The 16,901-nt window shown below is 51.9% G+C and overlaps 2 protein-coding genes and 1 long non-coding RNA gene across 8 annotated transcripts in view; 1 reads left to right on the top strand and 2 right to left on the bottom strand.

Annotated features, from left to right (window-relative positions):
- Positions 1–16,901, top strand: part of ZDHHC7 (zDHHC palmitoyltransferase 7) — a 32,682-nt gene that overhangs the window by 9,872 nt on the left and 5,909 nt on the right. For 2 of the 5 annotated variants that reach the window (XM_024735785.1, XM_024735790.1), the window contains exons 1-2: positions 9,300–9,423; positions 11,411–11,732. In XM_024735785.1, the coding sequence (XP_024591553.1) occupies positions 9,365–9,423; positions 11,411–11,732 (381 nt within the window). In that variant the 5' untranslated portion in view covers positions 9,300–9,364. Of the gene's footprint in view, positions 1–8,446; positions 8,533–9,299; positions 9,424–9,852; positions 9,980–10,453; positions 10,805–11,410; positions 11,733–16,901 lie in introns of those variants that run through there. The other 3 variants (XM_024735789.1, XM_024735787.1, XM_024735786.1) reach the window with 3 other exon arrangements.
- Positions 8,060–16,901, bottom strand: part of LOC112393516 (uncharacterized) — a 40,032-nt gene continuing 31,190 nt past the window's right edge. Inside the window, exons 4-5 of the long non-coding RNA XR_003001930.1 lie at positions 9,691–10,456; positions 8,060–8,185 (exon numbers count right to left, since the gene is read on the bottom strand). This is a non-coding gene — a long non-coding RNA (uncharacterized LOC112393516). The remainder of the gene's footprint in view (positions 8,186–9,690; positions 10,457–16,901) is intronic.
- The window catches only part of LOC112393515 (uncharacterized), a 2,889-nt gene continuing 939 nt past the window's right edge, over positions 14,952–16,901 (bottom strand). Inside the window, exons 2-3 of one of the 2 annotated variants that reach the window (XR_003001929.1) lie at positions 15,805–16,901; positions 14,952–15,706 (exon numbers count right to left, since the gene is read on the bottom strand). Coding sequence is in view for 1 of the 2 variants with exons in the window: in XM_024735791.1 (XP_024591559.1) it covers positions 16,300–16,901 (602 nt within the window). In the remaining variant the exon portion in view is untranslated. The other variant, XM_024735791.1, reaches the window with a different exon arrangement.

Genomic DNA, 16,901 nt, shown 5'->3' with positions numbered 1-16,901 from the left:
CCCAGCCGCTCCGCGGCATGTGGGATCCTCCCAGACCGGAGCACGAACCTGTGTCCCCTGCATCGGCAGGCAGGCTCTCAACCATTGCGCCACCAGGGAAGCCCAAGAAAGTTTTTTTTTTTTTTTAAACTAAAAAGAAAATATTTTTTTTCTCCTCTGAATTCTTAAAATTCCACCTTACAGGCTTATTTTTTGGTCATAATTATGTATCTTACATCATACTAAGTTGAGAGAATATCAAGAAATTGAAGGAATGAAATTAGACTAAATGATGACAAATGTACCATTGATCCGCCCACCTGGCTCCCTCCCACATCCTCCAGGCCTCAGGACCTCCAGTCCCTGCAGTTTCCTGTCACCTGGCTTCGCAGGCTGCTCCCCTTCGTCCTGCCCTCCATGCCGAACCCCCAACCCCCTGCAGGGCTTTGGGTCCAGGCTGGGCTTGTGGATGAAAGGCCTGGCTGTTGTGGCGTTTATTGGGAACCGGGGTTCCAGCGCTGTCTGGCCCACGGTGCTGAGTTGCAGCTCTCTCTTGCCACCTCCCCTACCCGCCTTCCTTTTTCCAGTCTCAGTCGCCGTCCTCAGCTTTTCTCCACTTCCAGCGCCCACAGCCCCCCTCCTGCCGCTCAGAACAGCGTGTGGGGTGGGATCTGCTTTAGCTCTGCGTCGTCCATCTTCTCTGTACCCTCTCCCCCACCCTCCCCCGCCTAGGGAAGAAGGGTCCCTCTGCTCTGTCAGCCCCTGCGTCTGCAGACTGGGACCCTTATTCTTTAAAAACAGAAAAAATGAGCCTATGTTGCTTTTGTAGTTGCAGGAAAAGCTCAAATAACCATAAAATGAGAAAGAAAAAAGCAACCATGCCAGGACCTCTTGGTTTATAGTTTCTTAATCTGATTGTTTAGTTGGCTTAACTAGGCATATCGTCTTCAGTCTCTTTTCGTTACATCTCTTTGGGGCTGTCCTAGGCTTTTTAAAAGTGTGGCCTGTTCAAACCGAGAAGCAGCGTGGTGGGATTTGTGTGGAGGTCCCAGACTAACTGGGGGTCTGGGGTAGCTCATCTGTAAAACAGGGAGACCAAGTCCTTCTTTAGGTTCATCATAGCTTTTCTTTTTTAAAAAAAATGTATTCGTTTTCTTTTATTTATTTTTATTTTTGGCTGCGTTGGGTCTTCGTTGCTTTCATTGCGCACGGGCTTAGTCGCTCCGCAGCATGTTGGATCTTCCTGGACCAGGGCTCGAACCCATGTTCTCTGCATTGGCAGGCGGATTCTTAACCACTGCGCCACCAGGGAAGCCCCTATGATTTCTTTCCTTCTACTAACTTTGGGTTTTGTTTGTTCTTTCTTCTGTAGTTGCTTTAGGTATAAGTTTACGTTGTTTGAGATTTTTCTTGTTTCCTGAGGTAAAACTGTATTGCTATAACCTTCCCTCTTAGAACTGCTTTTGCTGTGTCCCACAGGTTCTGGATCATCTTGTTTTTGTTGTCATTTGTCTCTAGGTATTTTCTGAATTCCTCTCTGATATCGTCAGTGATCCATTGGTTGTTTAGTAACATATTGTTTAGCCTTCTTGTGTTTGTGTTTTTTACAGGTTTTTTTTCCGGAATTGATTTCTTTCTTTCTTTCTTTTTAATATTTATTGGGACTTCCCTGGTGGCGCAGTGGTTAAGAATCCGCTTGCCAATGCAGGGGACACAGGTTCAAGCCCTGGTCCGGGAAGATCCCACATGCCATGGAGCAGATAAGTCCGTGCACCACAACTACTGAGCCTGCACTCTAGAGCCCATGAGCCACAACTACTGGGCCCACGTGCCACAACTACTGAAGCCCACCCACCTAGAGCCCATGCTCCACAACAAAGAGAAGCCACCAAAGTGAGAAGCCCATGCACTGCAATGAAGAGTAGCCCCTGCTCGCCGCAACTAGAGAAAGCTCAAGCGCAGCAACGAAGACCCGACACAGCCAAAAATAAACAAATATTTATTTGTTTATAAATATTTATTTATTAGATTGCATCGGGTCCTTAGCTGTGGCATGCGGACTCTTAGTTGCAGCATGCACGTGGGATCTAGTTCCCGGACTAGGGATCGAACCTGGGTCTCCTGCATTGGGAGCGCAGAGTCTTAACCACTGCGCCACCAGGGAAGTCCCCCTAATTGATTTCTAATCTCACAGCACTGTGGTCGGAAAGATGCTTGATATGATTTCAGTTCTCTTAAATTTACTGAGGCTTGATTTGTGGCCCAAGGTATGATCTGTCCTGGAGAATGTTCCATGTGCACTTGAGAAGAAAGTGTATTTTGCTTCTTTTGTATGGAATGTTCTATAAATATCGATTAAGTTCATCTGGTTTCTTGGTCATTTAAGGCCTGTGTTTCCTTATTGATTTTCTATCTGAATGATCTGTGCATTGATGTAAGTGGGGTGTTAAATTTCCCCACTATTATTGTGTTACTGTCGATTTCTCCTTTTATGGCTGTTAGCAGTTGCCTTATGTATTGAGGTGCTCCTGTGTTGGGTGCATAGATATTTACAATTGTTATGTCTTCTTCTTGGATGGATCCCTTGATCATTATGCAGTGTCCTTCTTTGTCTCTCGTAACAGTCTTTATTTTAAAGTCTATTTTGTCTGCTAAGAGTATTGCTACTCCAGCTTTCTTTTGATTTCCATTTGCATGGAATACGTTTTTCCTTCGCTTCACTTGCAGTCTGCACATGTCTCTGAGTCTGAAGTGGGTCTTTCGTAGACAGCATATATACGGGTCCTGTTTTTGTACCCATTACGAATCCCATTAAATTTTAGGTAATTATATGTATGTTCTTATTGCCATTTTGTCAATTATCTTGGCACGGAAGCACCTAGCCTACCGTCTCATCGTGACTTCTCTTTTGTCTTCGAATGGAGAATATCTTTTTTGGTAGCTTTCAGTCTTTTTTGTCAATGATTGTTCAGCAGTTCGTTGTGATGTTGCTGTTTTCGTGAGAGGAGATGAGCTCGATCCTTCTACTCCACCATCTTTTCCAGAATTGAGGGGCTGCTGTTAGTTTGGACGCTTGCTGTCTGTTTCCTCAGCACCTGCTCGCTTTTATTCCCTTGATATGGGGTGTGCAGGTGCAGCCGCCCTTGTGCGCTACTGGGATGGCGGGGGCAGCACTTGGTGCTGCTCGCAGGTCTCCTAGCGGTGGCCTGTGCCTGTCTCTGGAGGCCATGATGGTGGCAGCGACTCGAGCCCGCACCCAGAGCTCCTGTAGGCAGTGTCCTGTTGCCTGGGAGCGCTCGTAAGGAAAGAAGCTCTTATGGTGGTCCCTCCCCTCTCCTCGTGCACCCCTCAGTACGGCGCCTTGGCTCTCTGACAGGCCCCGGCTTCTTCCGAGCACACCCTCAGTTGCCACAGTCCAGCCTCTTCAGCTGTCTCCGTACCTCCCGCCCCGGGCCTCTCCCTGGGTCTGACCTCCGAAGCCTGAGCTTCAGCACTGATGGATGAGCGTCTGAGGCTGGGGAGCGCAGGCTGGCGGCGCCGACCTTCTGTGCAGGCTGCTCTCTGTGCTGCCCTCCGCAGACTGGTTCCTGTGCTCTCCTGCTAGGCTCCCACGCTCGCCGCCTGTCCAGGCTGATCTCCTCCACAGCTCCCTGCCTGGGGTGCAGGCCCCATCTACATTCCTTTCTTTTTCTTTTTCCTTTTGTTCTACCTGGTTAGCTGGAGGTTTTCTTGCCCTTCGGGGAAGTCTGAGGTCTCGTGCCTGCGCTCAGGAGCTGTTCTGTGGGAGCCGTCCACGTGCAGGTGTGCTTTCCACGTTCCTGTGGGAGGAGGTGAGCGCCTCGTCCTACTCCTCCGCCATCTTGGTCCCGTCCTCTTGTTTTATTTATTATTATTTTTTTTACTAATAAAGATATTTATTGGAACAGTATGAAGGGTTTTATATAAAATGAAAACAAGGTATCACATCAATTAAATACTTGGACAAAGCAATCATTGGTTACACAAATTAAAATTCGTTGCAGAAGCCACGTTAATTCTATTTATTGGGAGCCAGTGAGGGTGAAGTCAGCTTACACAACAAATAGAATTCTGTCTTGTTGAGAGGTTCATCGTAGCTTTATTATTTTTTTTAATTAATTTATTTTTGGCTGCATTGGGTCTTCGTTGCTGCACACAGGCTTTCTCTAGTGGCAGAGAGCGGGGGCTGCTCACTGTGGTAGCTTCTCGTTGCGGAGCGCGGGCTCTAGAGTGCAGGCTCAGTAGTTGTGGCGCATGGGCTTAGTTGCTCCGCGGCATGTGGGATCTTCCCGGACCGGGGCTCGAACCTGTGTCTCCTGCACTGGCAGGCGGATTCCCAACCACTGCGCCACCAGGGAAGCCCCATTGTAGCTTTAAATGAGATAATACGTAAGAGGGGAAATTGAAAAATTGTTTTTCCTTCCAGCTACATATGTCCTTGACTTAACCACATTCAAACAAAGTTGCTTCTTTAGTTTGCTCACCACCCAGTCTGCAAGCTCTTGGCTCTTTACCGAAACTGCTGGGAGAAGGTCCCGGCCCCTTGGTGTGCTGTCTGCTCCAGCCAGCCTTCCTGCTCCCAGCCCCTGCTCGTCCCCTGCAGGCCCCGCTCCCCTGCCGGCCCTGCCTCTGTCAGCTCTGCTCTGGGGCATGGCAGCCGCCTCCCGGCTGCCCGTCTTCCTCCTTCCATCCTAATCTTAGTTTGTCACCAGTTATCTTTCTAAAACATTTGTCTGTTGACCAAAGTTGCAGTCTCCCTTTGCAGCAGAATGACGTACGGAATTTCAGGCTGCCTAGCTCGGCCTTCAGGGTGCTTTGTGCGGGGGGCCCTGGCCTCCCCTTCCCTGCCTTCCCGCCCTCCCTCACGCTGAGCCCGGGGCCCTGCAGCCCGCGGGTTCCCCTTCCAGCCTCTGTGCCTCCCGCACTGTTCTCTCCTGTGCGATCTTGCCTGTCCTGTGGGCCCACTCCTGCTGCCGTCCTAACCGACACTTCCTCTGGACGGGATAAGCGATTGTCATCTCTCTCCGTCATCGCCCTCTGCCTGCCACTGGGGATAACACCGAGCACGTTGTTTACCAGGCTGGTCCCCGCCTCTCTCTCCCATGAGCCCTCGTGGGCTGAGGGCCTGTCCAAGGTCGGGCATCCTTGGGCCTCACGTGGAGTCTGCAGCTTGGAGGCCCCGCCCCCACGTTTGAACTCAGCACATCTCACGGCCTGTGTTTGCCTCACACGCTGCTTCTGTGCGTGAAGCAGAGATGTGCTTCTTCCTGTTTCTTACAGGTCAGCAGTGGGCGTGTGAATAGTAAACAGTGATGAGTGTAAGCAGTGTTTTAACGTACACGTGAATACCAGACTCTAGGGTAGACATTTCCTTTTATTGCAACAGTGAAAATCATTGGATCTTCATTCTTTTTTGTAGCAACTGGTCACCAAAGTATATTGATGTCTTTTGTTTACTTGTCTTCACTTTGTTTATGAGAAATGCATCTTCTGTTTATAGACACGGGGAAAAAAGTGAGGGGAAGAGTTTAAGACATTTGCCCGAAGATACTGTTAAAAGTAAACTGTGACAGGGTCTGGCTCCGAAGGCAGTGTCTGTAGGGAGAGAATGGGTTCAGCAGCACTTAGAACTTGGCTGTTACTACACCCTTTTACACCTGCACGTGTACCTGTGCCGGTTATTTTTTCTCCTGTTTATCTTTTAACTGAGGCATAGTTAACGTACAGTGAAATGCACAATTTTAAGTGTATAATTTTAACAGCTCATTGAATTTGGTTTGACACTGTGTGTGCCTGTGTAGACTGCTGCCCTTCCCGTCAACTCAGAAAGTTACCTTGGGCTCTCCGTCATTCCCTCTTGTGCTCCAACCCCATTCTGATTTCTTTCAAAATAAATTAGCTTCGCCTGGTTCAGAGTGCCATGCAGATGGACTCCTACTGTACATATACTTTGTGTTTTTCACTTAGCATGATTTTTTGAGATGTATCCACATGGTTGCGTGTATCCGTCCGCAATCCCCCTTGTATGAATATACTGTGGTTTGTTTATTCGTCTCCTGGTGAGGGGTGTTTGGGTTTTTCTGGGCTGGTGACTTAATGAATGCAGCAGCTGTGAACAGTTCTGTACATGTTTTGTGTTCATATTCACCTTGAGGTAAATACCTAGAAGTGGGATTGCCGAGGCACAGGACCGGTGTCGGTTTAACTCTGAGAAAGTGCCAGGCCGCTTTCCGACGTGGTTGCCATTTTGGTTATTTTTTAAAATATATAAAAGTAACTGGGGATTTGGTCTCATTGTAGAGATTCTGCTGTAGACCTGAGGACTGCGATGGGCAGTCCTGGGTTTCGCAAAGCCGGTTTTCTCTTAAAACAGTGCTAACATAAGCTCATTTGAAGATACTCAAAATGAATGTGAATGCAAAGTTGAAAGTATTATTAGGCATAATTAGGCATTACTGGTTCACGTTATTTGGCGTTTAAAGCTGTTGGCTACTGCACAGATACTTGAATAAAGTTACCATATATATATATATATATATATATAAATGCCATATTTTAAAAGTCACCTCCGTTAGTTTAAGCAGCTTGTGGTTCACGGCCACATTTGTTACTGAAAGGTTCAGAGGGGACTCAGAGCCACAGATAGGCTAGGGAACCTTTGGTGTGCAGGGTGGCGGTGACGGGTGCGGGGAGGCTGTCCAGGTCCTTGTGGAGGGAGGACGGGTCCTGAGGAGACTTGTAGGGTCGTGTGGGCAGGGGAGCCTGACGGCAGAGCTGGGCCCGGCGGAGGGGGCACTCCCCGTCAGGAAGCAGCGAGCAGCCTCCAGTTACTAGGAGGAGACCAGGGGAGCTTACCCTGCCCACCCCTCGACCCCCCCAGTCCCCTCACCCTCTTCCACGCCAGCCCCCTGGTGTCCTAGTCAGGGGTCTTGGTTTCAGAAAACAGACACCAACAGAGGGTTTGCTGAGAGAAACATGTTAACGTTGGAAGGATATCAGATGCAAAGAGAGTGGACAGGCTGCGAGGCACACGGGGCCGCCGGCCTGGATGGCAGTGGAGCTGTGCAGAGGAAGGACGTCTTGTTCGGGGGTGCCTTTGCCAGACCTGTTGTTTGGAAGATGGACCTCCTGGATTGGTCCTCTGATTTCATTTTATTTTCTCTCCTACGGTCTTTGTCTTCTTTTTGCTTGTTTTTTAGTTGATTTACTGTAGTTGATTTATAGTGTTGTGTTAGTTTTAGGTGTACAGCAGCCTGATTCAGTTTTACATATATGTATATCTATTCTTTTCCAGATTCTTTCCCAGTATAGGTTATCATAAGGCACCGAATAGAGCTCCCTGTACTATACAGGAGGTCCTTGTTGGTTATCTATTTTCTGTATAGTAGTGTGTATATGTTAACCCCAAACTCCAAGTTTATCCTTCCCCCCTTCCCCTTTGTTGTTTAGTTCTCCTTTCTGGGAAATTTCCCCATTCTCTCTTCCAATCTTGTTTGTAAGATTAAAAAATTCTACCATCATATTTTTATTTTTCAATAACTAGGAAGTTCTCAGAATGTTCCTCTTTATCTCACAGATGGTCTCTTAATTCTTCTTAAGTTTTCTTCTCTGTGCATTATGCCTGCTCTAAATTCTGGTTTCTTTTTTTTCTGGGGCTCTTCCATGAGACCTGTTTGAGCTTTCTCCAGAACATCTGTTGGCTCTTGGTTCATATTTAAGGATGAGATGTACCAGGAGCGTCTGCTTGGAGCGTCTGCGTCCATGGTCCTTTGTCCTCTGGCGGCCCTGGTCTTAGAGAAACCTGGCAGCAATCTGACCTCTTTGGGAGGGGGACACCCCACATCTCGGCGTTTTCCGGCCTCTTTTCTTGGGCCAGATGAGTGCTTCTAGGGAGGCTACGTCTGCTTGTCCACCCAGTGGGAGATGCTGCCAGGCTGGGATGCCCCTCACTCATTCCACCTGCTGCTTCGTGCACCGTGCCCCCTCCCCCGGGGCACCCTCCCACAGCGGGGCCTGGTGCACCTCTCACCTCTTTCTCTCTCGTCTTTTCTGTAATTCCTCTGCTGTGGCTGGTGAACGGTGAACAGTTGTTGCCTGTTGAAATGCAGGTTGACCGGATTTGGTCGGGATCATCCCTGGGTCTCTTTCTCAGGGATTTTGGCTTAGAGGTTTGTGTTTAAGACCAGGGCTAAAGTAACAGGAGGGTAAAATGGACAGGTTTAAAATAAATTACTTAATTTTCAGGATTGTCAAGCAGTTTACTAGTCACGAAAACCTAGAGGAGTCATGATTTCATAGTTAGAGGTAGTTCTGAGTGACGGAACTTCAGGTGTGAAGCGTCACATTGGTTACGTGTGCTCCCAAAATTGATCATATGCACTGAGAAATAGTATATGTTCTTTGGTCATAAAATAAGTAACTTTTCTAATCAGATTTTATTATCTTTCAGATCCTACCACATAGGACAGTATGCACCTTAAGATCCTGAGGAAAAGACACAAAATGTTCAAGTAATGTCTAAAAGTAATTTGTGAGGTAAGTGACTGTTTGTTTGGGTCTCTCATCACTGTTCTCCTCTCTGACGGCTGACACTAACTTGCACACCTTTGAAAAGGCAAATACGGGCAGTTCAGATGCTCAATGGTGACAAGTAGATCTTTTTCTTCACGTATAGCCTTTGGGTTTGCTTACCACCCATGCTAAAAGGAGAGTGTGTCCCTGGAGGAAGATTCCATGAAGGGAATTGATCGGTTTTTAGCAGGTATTACAAGATGAGGGGAGTTCTCAAATGTAAACCACTGGAAGGGTTTTGCTCGAGTGGTTGTCCCTTAAATAATGGAGGTCTGCAATGTTGCTCTTAGCGTTCTGGGAAACGGGGCTTGATTTAACACGAGGATAAACAGCTCAGGTTTGGAGTGTAGACAGGATCCCATTAAAGTGGACATGAAAGTAGAAAAAGCGTCGGGCAGTGCACAGTGCTTTCGGGTTTTCTTCAGACGTGATCACGCGGAGTATTCAGTCACCAGCGACGGCTACCAGCACAGAGTGAGGCTGTGCCCTCGCCCTGGCTGCGCATCGCCAATTGCCGTGCCATTTGCTCTTGTGTTCCCAGCATTTTTAGATTAGTTGAGCGTAAAGGAATTGTTTCTTCATTTCCTCCCCTCCCTTCCTGTTGCTTTAATGAAGTGTGAGTGCTGTGACTCAGCGGGAGGGGCCTGCACTTGACGACAGATAACCGAACGTGTGCAGCCTAACCCCGCCGTGTTCATCGGCTGCTTTCTTGCAAGTGAAGTGACTTTTGGGCACGAGATTGTTTTCCCTTTGCCTTCTAGTGGATTTTACAAATCCAGCTCTGAAGGACACGGGCATGAGGCCTCAGTATCCTAACGTGCTTCTGGGAACGTCCCTTCCCGCCCACTGGGGTTGGTATGTGTACGGTCACCCTTCCTCACGAATAGAGCTGCCATCTGCACCCCTCGGGGAGGCCTGGGGCTGCTGTCGCCAGTGCCTCAGCCGGGAAGGTTAATCGGGACTGGGTCAGGCGTCCAGAAGACTCGGGTCCTGCTTTCTAGGCAGAACTCGGGCTGCGCGCGCATGCTCTGACAGGAAGCCAGCCTGTCTCTGGGCACGCGGGCCCTGCGATTGCTCGCTGCCCAGCAGGCGGGCAGCCATCGCTCCTAGAAAGCGTCTTACCTGAGGAGTAGCCGTAGAGCAAAGGGATTCGTGTCAGGGGAGTTTCTCAGCTAAGGCTTTGATGAACATTTATGATTCACTGAAAATCTTCTGTGGCCGTCACTAGGCCTCTCTCTGGATCTGAGACGGGGACCAATTCACGTTGTCGCGTCTGCCTGTAAACAGATGCGCACTTGCCGTGAGCCCAGGGGCGTGCGGGCACCCGACGGGGAGCCCGGAGAGAAGACCCAGGCCTTTCCCACGAGGGCTGACAGCCAGCCCGGGGCTGAGACACGGACGCCCTCTCAAGGTAGGGAGTGCTGAGCGCGCTGCCCGTGGAGCTGCCGAGCCGTTCCTCCTCCCAGAGAGTCTCAGCCCCCTGACGGCATCAGGCTTTACAGTGGTGTAGACGGGACCGCGCTCCAGCACCCTCTCCAGATAGCCGTGTCTGATGTTCAGAGTCCCTTTGCAAAGTGCTCTTCAGAGGCACGAGGACTGCCTCTGCAGGATGACTTGCTTGGCAGAGAGAAGCCTCGGGCGCTGCGCTGTAGGGCGGGTGGCCTCTGCGGAGGGAAGGGGCTCGGCAGAGGCCTCGGCAGGAAGGCAGCCGTCGGGTCCAGTATGTGCTGGCTGAAGAACGGCTGCTTCGGGGCTGCCCAAATTCTTATCTTCAGTTTCTTCACTTCAGTAATTTTGAAGCTCTTGTTGTCTGATCTAAGAGCAGGCTGCGGGGAACAGTTTCACTGCTGTCTTGTACTAGTCAGTATCTTTGTATCAAGAGGGAAACCTGCAAAACATTTGCAGAAGGAGCTCTCATCAGCAGATTCGCTCATTCGGTAAATGTTCTCATCGTTCCCGTGCCCGGGTTACAGCTAAGGAAGGAAGTAATGCCAGGGTTCCCGAGCGGATGCTGTGTATCAGCTGTAGCAGACCCGACCCCAGGAGCATCCTTAGCCCTCCTCCCCCGCCACGCTGGGGAGACCACAGTCGCCTGCTCTGTGCTTGTTTGAAAGGAGCCGAGCCTGAGTGGAGAAAGCCCTCGGCTCGTTTGATGAAGTGCTGTCAGTGTTTCTCTATCCCCTGCACGAACAACAGGGCCATGGGAACTGACTCTGTTTCCCTTTCTTTCTTTATCGTGAGTATTTCTACTCATATCAGACACTGATGAGAGGAGGTTATAGGTTTAAAGAAGCAGCAAAATGTTTGCTAGGAAAAGTGTAAGTTTTCCTTTAGTTTCTGACCCTGTGTGTTCTCGGGTATTAGGAAATATGGGAGAGTTGTCGAAAGAACAGATAAGTGAAGGAAACTGTTAAAAGACTGAAAGAGGAAGGGCGTTCTAGAAACAGCACAGAGTTAAAGAAGACTGCCTCAGAAACATGGTCGCACGTTGTCACAGTTCAGACGAGGGAGAAGTGAGAGTGAAGAACTCAGCGAAACAGGGAAGAGTCAGGCGAGAACTGGGCTCTGTGGTCGTGGGCCGGGGTGGAAACGAGCAGTGAAAGAGCCCCTCGTCTGTCAGCCTCTCATCAGCTGCTGGCATGTGTGCGCTGCGGGCCGTCGGGCCTTGGCACCGTGGATGGGGCCGTGGTACCCCAGGCCTCGTCTCGCCCGGGCTTGGAGCCTGGGTGCCAGGGGTGTCTAGCTCCTGCCCCGCGTCATCCTTGTGCAGTGTGGCTGGGGCCAGCCGCAGGTAACCGTGTGTCCCCAGGAGCCTCACCAGCTGTGTCCCATGCCCCTCCAGGGAAACCATGCCGTCATCAGGACACCGGCTCCGGGATGTCGAACACCATCCTCTCCTGACCGAAAATGACAACTACGACTCTTCCTCCTCCTCTTCATCCGAGGCCGACGTGGCAGACAGGGTCTGGTTCATCCGCGACGGCTGTGGCATGATCTGTGCTGTCGTGACGTGGCTACTGGTCGTGTACGCGGACTTCGTGGTGACGTTTGTCATGCTGCTGCCTTCCAAAGACTTCTGGTACTCCGTGGTCAATGGAGTCGTTTTTAACTGCCTGGCGGTGCTTGCCCTGTCCTCTCACTTGAGGACCATGCTCACCGACCCCGTGAGTACCTGCCCTCTCGCTGGGGTTTTCGGCCGGGTCTGGGCTGGGGAGGCACCAGCGGCACCGGGCGGAGGGCCTCATGCTCCCGCAGCCTCGGGGTTCACGAGTTCCTGGATACAGGCTGGTGGCATTGTTTGTGGCTTCGCTGGAGAGAACCCAGCGCCCAGAGAGAGGTGATGTCATGGTATGTTCATGGAAAACATTACACTGAGCTGTTTATTCAGATGAAGAAAGTGTACTGAATAATGCCTGAAATCCTATTTTATTTTTTAATATTTATTTATTTATTTGGCTGTGCTGGGTCTTAGTCGCTGCACGTGGGATCTTTATTGCTGCTTGCAGGATCTTCGTTGCGGCCTGCGGGATCTTTTTAGTTGCGACATGCGGGATCTTTAGTTGTGGCATATGGGATCTAGCTCCCGGACCAGGGATCAAACCCACGCCCCCTGCATTGGGAGCCTTAGCCACTGGACCACCAGGGAAGTCCCCCTTTCTAGTTTAAATACTTTGTTTCTCTGAAGTATGGACTGATGTGGCATCTAGGTTTCACCACTTTACGAATCTTTCCAGTTGTCTTTTAATCACACGCAACTAATTTAACTTCTTTGGGCTGCAGGTTAGCTATTATCTTTAAGTTCGCTGTAGGAAGAGCGAACTTACTACCTGACACGCCCTGGTAGTGTCAGCCATCTTCCTGCATGTTGAAAACGGGGCTGGGTCCATCGTTTGTAGGCGTTTCGGCGAGGAGGCCACCACGTCGGTGCCCAGGTGCCAGGCTGCGGTGTGCCCGGTGGGGCCGGGGGAGGGAGGGCTACCCGGCTGGGCCCCTCTCACCACAGTGCTTGTGTCTTCTGACCAGTGTAGGCCCCCTTCCCCGCGTGGTCCCGCTCCTGTTACAGCCCCTCTCCGGCGGGAAGAGGCCTCACAGCTCTTCAGGAAGCCCCGAGAGCCGGGGGTCGGGTAGCAGGTGTGTGCAGCGCGGCGGGCTCTGCTCCCGGCGGGCGTGTTCGCTTCACTTGTTTCGCTGCCAAGAAGCTGGATGGAAGCGCTGAGGGCTGGAGTGTGAGGTGGGGGAGGGTGTGAGTCCTGGATGCAAGCATTTTTTAATTGAAATTTAATTCACATTCCGCAAAATTCACCCTTTTGTTCGATGATTTTCGTGTATTCACATCACCGCAGTCATTTTAGACATTTTCATCACCCAAAAAAGAAACCCTGCCGCCCTTAGCCGTCACCGCCCCGACCCCCCAGGTCCCCCAGCGTCAGGCGACTGCTGATGTACTTTCTGTCTCTGGATTGGCCTGTTCTGGACAGATCACATAGATGGAATCATACGGGGATACATGGCCTTGACGTCTGGCTTCCTTCATCGGCGCGAGGTTCCTAGGGCTCATCCACACCGTGCACTGTCAGTGCTTTGTCCCTTTTCACGGCTGAAGACTGTTCCACTGTGGGGATGGGCCACGTTTTGTTTACAGCCATCATCAGTTGCTGGCCATCGGGGTTCTTGCCGCTTTCTGTTATGGACAGTTCTGCCGTGAGCCCTTGGGGACCAGGTTTGTGTGGACCCATGTTTCGTTTCTCTTGGGTAGAGACCCAGGAGTGGAAGTACCATGTCGTATGTTCACGCTGCGCTGAACTGCTGAGGGTGGTTTTTCGTGGCGGCTGCAGTGCCTTAGAGCCCCCCCAGCAGTGGACGGGTTCCTGCTTTTCCACCTCCTCAGGTGATGTTCATGTGTTTGATGAGAGCCATCCTGACGGCTGTGAGGTGGTACCCCATTGTGTTTTGATTTGCATTTCCCTGATGACTAATGATGCTGGGCTTCTCGGCCGTTTGTAGGTCTTTGGAGGACGGTCCGTTCACGTCCTCCGTCTTGACATCTCGCTGTCACTGCTTCCGCCATGCCACACGTCAGGACTCCAGTGGCAAGTTACAGAAACCACCGGGAGTCGGTGTGAATAGAACCAAGGGCACCCCGCGGGGGTGTCAGGAGGCCCAGGGCAGGGGTGCGTCTGGCCGCGGGCAGGCGTTGGGACTGGGGTGGGGAAGCTCTCGGGAAGGAGGCAGGGGAGAGGCCGACTGAGCCCCCAGGCACCCCTGACCTTCCTGGCATCCTGGCCCTCTGCCGCCTAGTGAAGACGGTGGCCCCTCACACCAGAGGGAATTGGGAGCGTTGGGTTCCAGACGCGCAGTGTGGGGGAGACTGCGTGGCCAGCGGGGTCGGGTGTCTGCTCCGTCCTCTCATCGGGGCGGCTGCTTTCTCCTCTCTGCGGATCACCTTCAACACGGGGTCCAGTCTGGGCTGAACGAGAGCCGTCATGCCACCTGGGGTGAGGCCAGTTCTCTGCCGGACGTCCTTTTACTAAGCCATTAGGAACAGTCAGTCTTTGCCAGGATTGGCTCCGGCTTGGGTTGTTTCTTGAGAAGTTATTGGTACTTTGAGGGGGGAGCAGAAAGGAAGATGGGGTCTCTGACACGTGATGGACCAGGGAGCTGATCGAGCCCAAGGCGGCAAGCTCACCTCTGGAGGTGAGTCTCAGTGTCAGAAGCATGAGATTGTGCGAGGCCACCCGCTGCCCCGCTCCCGGAGCCTGCTCTCCTCTGTCCCCAGCCTTGTTCTACAGGCAGCAGCCTTGTCAGCGGGTGGTGCCGAGGGCCCACTAAGGCGCCTTTGTTCCGGGCGCCCTGGGACGCCTTTGGGCGTTCATTCACCCACCAGCACCTTACGGAGGTGGGCGTACATCATGTCAGAAGGTGAGACCCGCAGCTGGCAAGAGGCAAAGCTGGGGTTTCAACAGTTATCCGTTGCCAAAGCCCTTGCTTTTTCGTTAACTTCTTACAGACATTTCATTATACACAGAAGTGGAGAGAAGAGGGTCATGAACCTTGCTTATCACCTCGTGGTCAATCTCGTGTCAGCGATATCCTCGCCTACTCCCTTTCCCTCCCCAGAATATTGGGAAGTACATCTCAGACATTATAAAACTTTATTTGTAAATAACCGTGTGTATCTTTAAAAAGGGCTCTTCTTTTTTTTTTAAATATAAATTTATTTATTCTCGGCTGCGTTACGTCTTCGTGGCTGCGCGCGGGCTTTCTCTAGTTGCGGCGAGCAGGGGCTACTCTTCGTTGCAGTGCACGGGCTTCTCATGGCGGTGGCTTCTCTTGTCGCGGAGCACGGGCTCTAGGTGCGTGGGCTTCAGTAGTTGTGGCTCGTGGGCTCAGTAGCTGTGGCGCGCGGACTCAGTTGCTCCGCGGCATGTGGGATCTTCCCGTCCAGGGCTCGACCCCTGCATCGGCAGGCGGATTCTTAACCACTGAGCCACCAGGGAAGTCCCAAAAGGGCTCTTATTTATAAAAGCATGGCTACAACGCCAGTGGCTCGTGTGGAGCGGTTGAAGAATTCCTTACTATGTCCAGTGAGAGTCCACATCTCCTCAGTCGTCTCAGTCCTTTTATATTCTTTTGTTTGAATCAGGATCCAAATAAGATCTATCCTTTGTGACTGGTTGACGTGTCTCATTTTTCTCCTTCCACTCTGGGGTTTTCAGCTTATATCCCTGTACGTGGTTTAACGTGCTCCTCGTCCCCTGTGCTGACCATGGATTAGTAGGTAGACCTAGGGGAAGCGTCACGCTCCCGTGCCCCTAGGTCAGGTCCTGGGGATCCAGGATGCATGACAGGGAGGGAACCAGGGCGTCAAGATGGAAAGATATGGGGGGGAAATGTGCTTTGCAAATCATAACTTTCCTGGATATATGTATGCCGTGGTAGGGAGCACTCTTCCTAAGAGTGGGCACCTGGTTTCCTTCTCCAGGGCGGATCAGAGGTGGGTGGGTGCAGGTGTGAGACGTCGGGCGCTAGCAGCAGCAGCAGCAGCGAATGGAAAAGCTGTCAAGAGGACGCTGTGCCAAAGGGGAGCCGTCTGGGCCGTACTGGGGTAGGAGGCGTGGCTATGGCAGGGATCACAGTCCTGGCGAGACACAGATGAAACACGCAAGATGCGTCTTAGAAAAAACATGCCCTGAAAATGGTTCGAAGGGGAACGCGAGCTTGAGGAACGTGCCTCACCTGTTCGGAAGGTTTCTCTGATGGAGCGGAGGGGGGCCCACTGGTGCCGAGGAAGCAGGCACTCCTCTGGTGTGACCTGGTGAGACCCGGTGCTGAGCGGACCCCGGCCCGCCCTTCTGCTCCGCGTCTGGCCTGCGAGAGCACATCTCGGACTACGGAATCGAAGTGTAGATCACCAGCCGCGGGGACCTGGGTGAGTCATCGGGAGGCACTATGGGAGACAGGGGCTGCCTGCCCAGGGCTCTGAGGCTCAAGAAGGACCAGAAAATGCCTTCATCTCCACGCGGGCTGGTTGTTACGTGTTATCTGACGTGTCTCCCCCTCGAGATGCACACCTGTCCTCCGTGAGCAGTCGTGGGAGCGCTAACCAGCGGGCGGCGTGGGGTGCCGTGCTCCGCAGAAGTGTGTCAGGTCACGTGTTTTACTGTGGAAGCAGCGTGTGTGTGGCTAAACCTGGTCCGTTCCATCGTCTTATGAAACGTGTGACCCGAGCTGTCACCAGGAGCGGCTGTACAAGGTGGGAGCTCCTGAAGTCAGAACAGTGCCACGGGGCCAGCGGTAGGCGTGGGGCGGGCTGGGGTCCTGGCTTGGTTGAGGGACCAGAAAGACTCCAGAGGGTGTTGGGAAAATTGAGTAAAATGCTGGACCTGACCTTCTGATGTGAATTCTCAAAAATGAGCCTTTAAACCCTGAACTTTTTTTTACACTGTAGATTAAGGAGACAGGAGGCATGTTAAGGCCAGGATCTTGACCACAGCAGCTTCCCTGTGTTAGGATGGGGGACTGACCTGTGCCCATCTGGAGGGCAGTCAGCTGCAGGGGAGGGTCGGGCAGTGAACCTTCCCATTTTGCCTGCAGCCCTTCCTGTACTGCCCCCTGAACCCGGGGCATGTTGTGGGACCTCACTCCTGCTGGTGACAGGGCCGCCTGTCCGGCTCCCCGGGGGCCTTGGAGCCAGTGGTCCTGGGTCTCCACACATGCCTGCTGGGTTTTGCAGACGTGGGTGTCGGCCCTGGCCCTGCAGAGGTTGGCTCGGGCAGCCAGACAGTGGGCTTTCAAGAGCTCCAGCGCAGCTCCTGCTGCCAGCGGTGTGCCTG

This window comes from Neophocaena asiaeorientalis, unplaced genomic scaffold (genome assembly GCF_003031525.2).
Source record: "Neophocaena asiaeorientalis asiaeorientalis breed wild unplaced genomic scaffold, Neophocaena_asiaeorientalis_V1.1 scaffold40, whole genome shotgun sequence".
Taxonomy (NCBI): Eukaryota; Metazoa; Chordata; class Mammalia; order Artiodactyla; family Phocoenidae; genus Neophocaena; species Neophocaena asiaeorientalis.
This window is presented reverse-complemented; position numbering and strand designations above follow the sequence as displayed.